Source organism: Carlito syrichta, unplaced genomic scaffold, assembly GCF_000164805.1.
Source record: "Carlito syrichta isolate Samal-C Ts95f unplaced genomic scaffold, Tarsius_syrichta-2.0.1 Scaffold313308, whole genome shotgun sequence".
Taxonomy (NCBI): domain Eukaryota; kingdom Metazoa; phylum Chordata; class Mammalia; order Primates; family Tarsiidae; genus Carlito; species Carlito syrichta.
In genome coordinates this window covers 7,177-15,051 of record NW_007257404.1, presented here as the reverse complement: position 1 = coordinate 15,051, position 7,875 = coordinate 7,177, and the positions used below count along the sequence as shown (strand labels likewise).

Genomic DNA, 7,875 nt, shown 5'->3' with positions numbered 1-7,875 from the left:
TTGGGGATAGACTTCAATACTGATTGAGAGATAATGGACTCTGGGGAGGACCGAGGGATATGAGAGAAATGGAGCCTTGATCCCTCCAGAGAGGCATGTGGTGATACAGAGCCTCATCAGCAGCCCTGTCTCGCTTCGAGACGTCACAAGGAACCGGCTAAGACCGCCGTCCCGCTTCTTTCATGCGAGAGTCTGTTCTGGGATGAGGACCGCGGGGATTGATCCACAAGCCGCCCGGGACGGGTCCCCACGGCGGCACCAAGGCCTCACCTCCTGCCTGGCAGCAAGGGCGGGGGCGCTGCCACCCCGGGTCCTCAGCGCCCCCAGGCAGGCCCTGAACAAGCTGCCGGGGCAGCACCGCTGTGGCCTGTGGCCAGACGTGGCCAATAGAGATGCAGGGCATCGAGGCAGCCTTGAACTTCAGGCAGACACCAGGCTTTTGCACCTGCCCATCCTGCTCAGTGTCTGGGGCAGTCACACCAGGGGGCTTCCGTTGTCTGTCTGAGGCAGACCGCCAGCCACTGTCCTGCGTCCACGTGGCCCCGGTCCCCAGGGCTCTCGACGCCTTTCAGACACCAAGGCGCAGAGCAACGTGGGGTCCCAGCGCTGCAGCCAGCAGGTGGCTGGGCAGGTCACCACATGGCTCAGCTGGGCTGTGGGGCGTGGGCCCGCACTCGCGGCTGTACGTGACGCCACACCTGCTCTCTCCCCAGCTGGCTGGAGGCGTGATCCTGGGCGTGGCCCTGTGGCTCCGCCATGACCCGCAGACCACCAACCTCCTCTACCTGGAGCTGGGAGACAGGCCCGCACCCAACACCTTCTACGTGGGTGAGTAGACATGCAGGGCAGGGGCCAAGCACAGGCTAGGGGGACGGAGGCAGACAGGCAGTCAGGGAGGGCTTCCAGGAGGCGGTGGGGCCTGATTCAGTTGGGTAGGGTCTCAGGGACATGGGAAGTGGCAGGGAAAGGAGGCTGCTGGGCACGGTGTGTTCTGTGGGGGGAGACGGCCAGCTGGAAAGGGCTCTTTGGGCACAAGGTTGAGACCGCGGTGGCCTGTGGGGCCCCAGCTCTCCTCTGGGCTGAGCCGGGTGGGAGGGCGGCCGGCACTCGCAGGCGGGGGAGTCGTGTCAAGACCTTGCTTATTTTAAGCGGGTATTTCGGGGAGGCTCCCTGGGCGGGGTGGGGTTGGATGCCGGGCGACAGCTGGAGCCTGGAGGCCGAGTGACTCAGCCACCCAGCCCCCCGACAGGCCCCGCACCTTGCTGCCTTATTCGGCTGCCTGTGGGGCCTGGGCCGCCCTCCCCGCCCACCTCGGGCAGGGATGAGGAGGAGGAGGAGGAGGCCTGCCCGCTGTCCAAGCAGCACCCCCACCCCCTGGGCCTGGTGGGAGGTGGGGCCGGGCCTGGCACGAGTGGAGCGCTGAGAGTGTTTGTTGAGATGATTCTGTCCTTGGAAGGCGGGGCCCCTGGGATGGCCCTGCCACCCCCACAGGCTGCCTGTGTGTCCCCGGGGCTGAGGCTGCCAGCTGGGGCTGGCAGCTGCCCCCCAGGCCCAGGGCGGGTCCCCCTCAACCAGGCCAACCTGGAGACCGCTTGTCTTGGTTGCTGTGCCGGGGTCCAGGGGGTCAGAAACGGCCCTACACTCTCACTGTCCTGTCTACCCAGATGCACCAGGGCCAGCAAGAGCTCTGGGCACTCGGGGGTGCCTATTCCTTCCTGCCCTGCCCATGATCCTCTCTGGGCCTCAGTCTCCCCACGGGTAAGCTGGACGGAGCTGGCGTCCATCCATCAACAGGAGATAGGCCCCTGCAGTTCCCAAGGTTCCGAGCCAGCTGATCCCGGGAGGGCCCTGTGGTCCTGCCCACGGGCTCCTGCCCTCCTGGAGACCACCCCGCTGCACATGGCCGGGTGCTCCTGCCCGTCCTCGGATGCAGACCCTCAGCTGTGCCCACGTGTCTGGGCCGGCGGCATCCTCCCAGCCCTGTGGGGTGTTTCTGCCTGGGGCGGCCCCGCCCTGCCTCCTCTTCCCGTCCCAGATCACGAGAGTATTCGGAGTCCAGAGGGCCTCCCAGATGACAGAGAGAGGCCGTTCCACACATCCTCCCCATTCTCCAGTCGGGCCTGGGTGCAACGGGCGTGTGGCTTTGCAGCTATCCACTTAGGCAGCCTGGGGTGGACGTTTTCGGAAGGGCTTGCTCTCCTCGGCACTCGGCCACCCAGCCTCACTTGGCCTGGCGTGGCGGAGGGGAGTTGAAGGTTCTCCCCAGGGCAGGGGCAGCCTGGCGGGTGCACTAGTTCCTGGCCGCAGCGGAAGCAGGGTCTGGGGTTGTCTGGCCCGGAGAGGGGTGAGGAGAGAGGGGCTCACAGCTGGCCCCACTGCACCCAGATGAGGTATGTGGAGGGAAGCAGCTGTGTGACCAGCGTGGCCTAACCACAGCGGCTTCAGGCCTCCAGCCCTGGGGCCACATACCCGCTTGGTCTCAGTTGTGGCTTCCTGGGTCCTGCCCTTGGGAGAGGGTCTGGCTGGACCGCTGAGCAGGCTGGTCACATGACAGCAGGGCCCGCGGGCCCCAGACGGCGCTGCCGTGTCCCTGGTGGATGGGAACCCCAGAGCCCCTCTGGCCACCGAGTCCTGCCCACCCCAGACCGGCCTTCCGGGAGCCCCCGGTCCCCGGTGTGCTGAGCCGAGAAGCAGTTGCAGGCCTCACAAAGGCTCTTTGTCCCCTGCAGGGAGTGGGGGCTTGCTGGGCTCATTCAGCACCCCTCAAAAACGCTGCAGGGTGGGTGGGCCAGGCCCAGGCTTTACGTGGCAATCTGGGGACGGGACCTAGCAGGGCGGTGGGCGCCTTGGACCTGGGACTCCCGCCCCTGCAGGACCCTCCACAGCCAAAACCGAAGTGTTTCCCCCCCACCCGCTGCATAACACCGTGAACCTGAACCAGGGACACGATGAAGGGGGCCGGGGGCCTGCCGCATCTCGAGGGCAGCGGGTGTCGGAGACTGAGGGGGGATGCCCTGGCTCCAGGATGCAGTCCCGAGGGGTTCCTGGCGGAGGCTTCCTCTGCCCGGGAAGAGACCCGGAGGCGAGCCGCAGATCTAGCATGTATTCTGTGCCCGGTGCTGGGCCCCACCCCAGGCGCCTTCTCCCGGGACTGGCCAGGCAGGGGACAATGGCCTGGCTGTGTGGAGGGAGGCTTGGGCCACCGTCAGCGTCGCCCTGACGACCGGGGGATGGGCTGCGTCAGCTGAGGGACCAGAGGCCTGGGGGGACCCTGGGGACACGGTCTGCGCTTCGCGAGGGGCGTGGGCCCTGTCTGGGTGGCCATGGCACCCAGGGCGTCAGAGTGGCCCTGGGCGCACAGTGCGTCCCGCCTCGGGGGCTCCTTCTGCCTCCCCAGCAGGTGCTGCCCAGCCCGGGGTGCTGGCCAGGCCGGGCATGGAGGCTCGTCCTGCCTGCTCTCCAGCTGCCCCGCTGCTGCACCCACCGCAAGCTTCAGGCCCAGGGCTGGGGCCACAGCCACGCAGAGTGGCTGAGCTCAAACACTGGGCCTGAGGTCCTGGGCAAGTGGTGAGCCCGCCGCATGGCTGGCTCGGGCAGGAAGCCCGCCAGGCCTCCACCCACTGTCGCCGGGAGTCACGTCCGTCCCATCACCCTCCCTGCCGCTGGGCCCACCGCGTGGCTTCTGGCCGTCACTCCCACACCAAGATGGGCGGCCCCCTCAGCCCCCCACACCGGGTCCCTGCGGCTCTGGGTGCAGTCCTTGGGTGTCCACGCTGCGGGCTGCATCTGCGTGGAGCTGGGGTCCCTGGTGCTCTGGGCACTTAGGAGATGCCGTTCAGTCCTTGCCCCCACTTCCCTGGTCTGCCTCCCACGTCATGGAGTAGGAAACTGAGGCACAGAGAGTGGGGCTTCCGTGGCCAGGCCGAGCCAGGCCGGGCCCCCTGCTGCTGGGCTCCGTGGTGCCGTCGGGGGCGGCGGCTCACCTGGGCTCCCTCTCCCCCCAAGGTATCTACATTCTCATCGCCGTGGGCGCCGTGATGATGTTCGTTGGCTTCCTGGGCTGCTACGGGGCCATACAGGAGTCCCAGTGCCTGCTGGGGACGGTGAGGCGGGGAGGCTGGCCTCCGCAGGGCCGCGGGGCTGCACCCAGCCGGGAGGGGGCAGGGTGGGCACAGAGGCAGGCCTTGGCGTGGAGCGCGGGCGCCGCCCCTGCCTGGCTGGCCCTGGGTGGAGTCATGGTCCCTGCGCTCTGGCTTTCCTGTTTGTTTTTTTTAACGGAAGCCCACCAGGGTTCGCCTCCATTACGTCTCGTCCCTCAGTCCCAAAGTGGCCTTTTTCTCTTTAACAAAGAGCCACAGACATAGCAGGGAGCGGTCTTGGTCCCATGGCCACCCTTGGCTGTTCCTGGGCACACCACCCCCTGCGGGGAGGCAGTGCCATCCAGGGCCTGGCCGGTCCGGTAGGGGGAGCCTGTGCCAGGGTCTCCCGTGGGGAAACAGACACAGCCCTCTTCCCAGAGGGGTGGGAGAAACGGGATGGGGGAGGCAGGGTCCGCGTCGGGGGTGCACTGCTGACGTGCCTCCCCCGGGGCTGCGGCCACCCTGGCCCCATGACCCCGTTGCCGCCCCCCGTCCCGTGTGGGGCAACGAGCGTCCCTGGGCTGGGTGTGAGGCTCTGCCCTTCCTGGACCCCCAGCTGGCTCTGGTCGGGATGTGGGTTGGTGGAGGGCGCCGCCCCCTCCCACACACGGGACACCTGGGACACAGCCTGACCCCTCTCCGTCTCTCCCTGGGCACCGTGCGGCTTCCAGTTCTTCACCTGCCTGGTCATCCTGTTTGCCTGTGAGGTGGCCGCCGGCATCTGGGGCTTTGTCAACAAAGACCAAGTGAGCTTGCGACCCCGGGCCCGGCGGGTGGGAGGGCTGCTCAGGGCGTGAGATGACTTGTCTGACCTGTGGTCCGTGGGGTGCCCTGGGGGCTCCCTGGGCCACCTGCCAGGAAGGTTTCCAAGGGCTGCTCGGAGGTGGCATCAGGGCCGGCCTCCCGGGTCGCAGCCTCCTGGGGGCGGCTGAGAGAACAGACATCCCACCGGGTCTGTCCTGGAGACAACCCTCCGGGGGAGTGGGAGAAGACGTGCCCGGGACTGGTTCGGGCGGGGCGTGTGACCACCCTCCCTGCAGATCGCCAAGGACGTGAAGCAGTTCTACGACCAGGCCCTGCAGCAGGCCATCGTGGACGACGACGCCAGCAACGCCAAGGCCGTGGTGAAGACCTTCCATGAGACGGTGCGACTGGGGGCCCGGGGCCGGGGTGGCAGGGGGCTGTCCCCGTGGATGTGTCTGGCTCAGCCCAGGCCTGAGGGGGTGACTGAGTGGACAGGCGGGCCGTGGGGCGCGTTTCGGGCTGGGGTGTGACGCTCTGCCCAGCTCCTCCGGCCCCTGAGCTGTGCCTGCCGTCTCCCACGGTGTCCGGACTGACTGTGCCCTCGGTCCCCACAGCTCAACTGCTGTGGCTCCAGCTCGCTGTCTGCCATCACCACCTCGATGCTGAAGAACAGCCTGTGCCCCTCGGGCAGCACCGTCATCAGTAACGTCCTGAAGGTGCGTGGGGGCGGGCCGTGCAGGGCCGGCTGGCCCTCGCGGGGAGCAGCCGCACAGGGTGGCCCGTGGCCTCTGTCAGGGCTGGCTGCTGGGCCTGGAGGGTAGGGTGGGCCACACAGTCCCTATGAAGAGGACGGAGGCTGGAGGTGAGAGGTCCAGGAGGTGAGTCCCACACGGGTGGCGAGGTCCAGGAGGTGAGAGCCCCACATGGGTGGCGAGGTCCCTGGCCCCCTGGGTTAGGGGCGGAGCTGGTGGTGCTGGGAGGCGGTGGCGGGTGATACCCATGTGGGCACCCCGTGACACTTTAGGCCACTCATGACACCACAATCCTGACCTCAGTGGGGGACCCTCGAGGGGTCCAGCCGTGTGTCGGGGTGTTGGGGTTTATTTGAAAACGCATGGAAGACAGACCCAGGGTTGCAGCCGCAGTCCCCTCCATGCGCTCCCTGCCCTGACTCGGAGGGCTTCGAGACCCAAGGGGGCAGGGAGCCGCGGCCCCCCTGACGGTGCTGGCCGCCCGCAGGAGGACTGCCACCAGAAGATCGACGACCTCTTCTCGGGGAAGCTGTACCTCATCGGCATCGCGGCCATCGTGGTCGCCGTGATCATGGTGAGGGCGGGCGCGGCCTCTGCCCGGGGCGGCCCCTCCCCGGCCCTGGCGCTGACCGTGCCACCCTCCCTGCAGATCTTCGAGATGATTCTGAGCATGGTGCTGTGCTGCGGCATCCGGAACAGCTCTGTGTACTGAGGCCCGCTCGGCACCGGCCCGCGGGCGCCGCCGTGTATATACCGTCCCCTACTACTCTGCTCCACTTGGCCTTCTCATCGCGAGGTTCTGGTTTTGTGCTGAACTCTCCCGTTACCCTTCCGGGACCGGCGTCACGCGTAGGTGGCGTGTGCAAGTGGAGCCGGGCCCAGGGCCTCGGGGACTGCAGGGCAGGGTCCTTCCGCCCAGCCAGGCCTCTCTTGGGGGCCGCCCGCCCTGGCTCCGCGAGGCCGAGCTGGGGCAGTTGCCCACCTGCCCGTCCCGGGCCGCCTGGCTCACACCTTTTTAATCTTGTTCCTCCTCTCCCTGTTCGAGCCGGGCCTGCGAGCACTCTTCTGCTTTCAGTGCACCTATCCTTTCTAACATGTCACCTTCAACTGTAATTACATCTCGAGACAGTCATTTAATAAAGAAGGAAAAACCAGGCATGCTAACAGGACTGGCCGGCCCCTTCCTGTGCCAGGGCGGCGGGACCGGGGCAGCTGGCCAGCGGGGACTGGTGCCATGGGACCCGCTTGAGGGGCTGGGCCGGGTCTGTGGGCTGCCGGCACAGTGGACTGGGGGGCTGGGCCCCGGGAGCTGGTCCTGTGGGGCCGAGGTGCTCACGGCAACGTCCACCCTCCTCGCCCCATGGACACACGCGGCCGGGAGACGGGCAGGAGGGGCCGGTGGCCACAGAATGCTGGACAGGATGGCCCGCGGGCAGGGCCAGGGGGCCTGAGGGCCAAGGGTGGACACACTGCCCCTTCCCCGTCTGAGGGTCCCCTCGGTGCCAATCCAGGTCCCTGCAGATGTTCCATGGAAAGCTGGTGGCTTGGGGCCAGGCACATGCAGAGGGGTTGGAGGGTCAGAAGGCGTCGGCCTGGGGGGTGGGGCACACAGGTCCTGCCGCCTGGCAGCCTCCCATGTCCCTTCCCTCGAGCTCTTGCAGTCAGTGGGTTCGTTCAGCCTCTCCTGTCTTTCCCACTTGGGAGGGTCCTGCCCCACGCTGGGCTGTCCTCCCCGCCTGGGGGAGATGGCACGGCCAACTGGCATTCCTGGCAAGGGCCTGGCATTCCTGGCAAGGGCTCCCCGCAGCCTCCTCGCAGGCTGATCCGGACACGGACACTGAGCCCAGCCCTGCGGTGTTGCGGGGTCCGGCAGGCCCTCCCTGCGCTCCCGACTTCCTTGGTACGGGAGGTGGGTGAGAGAGCAGGGTGGTCTGAGAAGCCCCCAGGCACACCCAGGTCATGGCTCCGCACAGCCTTTGGGAAGCTGCCCGGAAATGTCCCAGAGTCCCACGTGGGCTCTGTAGCCCCGAGCACTCCTCGTGGGGCCTGGCTAGAGGGGCAGCCTTAGGGAAAAGGGATCCCAAGGGTGCACAAGCAGACGAGGCCCCGCTTCCCCTCGGCCTCCAAGGGCAGCTGGGGGCCTTAAGTCTGGGGGCTGAAGCCCACCCCCTTCCCCACAAGAAGCGGCCAAAGGTGGTGCCCACCAAGTGGTTTCCTGTGTGGCCAAGGGAGGTGGGGCG

The 7,875-nt window shown here is 67.6% G+C and overlaps 1 protein-coding gene across 2 annotated transcripts; it reads left to right on the top strand.

Moving 5' to 3' along the window:
• The first annotated feature begins 702 nt into the window (after positions 1-702).
• CD81 (CD81 molecule) lies at positions 703-6,799 on the top strand. Of its 2 annotated transcripts, XM_021718694.1 has the most exons (7): positions 703-828; positions 4,006-4,103; positions 4,811-4,885; positions 5,180-5,284; positions 5,498-5,599; positions 6,123-6,209; positions 6,285-6,799. In XM_021718694.1, the coding sequence occupies exons 2-7, from the start codon at positions 4,038-4,040 to the stop codon at positions 6,345-6,347; spliced, it is 498 nt and encodes a 165-aa protein (XP_021574369.1). In that variant the 5' UTR covers positions 703-828; positions 4,006-4,037; the 3' UTR covers positions 6,348-6,799. The 2 variants fall into 2 exon arrangements, with proteins under 2 accessions (XP_021574369.1, XP_021574368.1); XM_021718693.1 differs by having other exon boundaries at positions 6,123-6,799.
• The last annotated feature ends 1,076 nt before the right edge of the window (positions 6,800-7,875 follow it).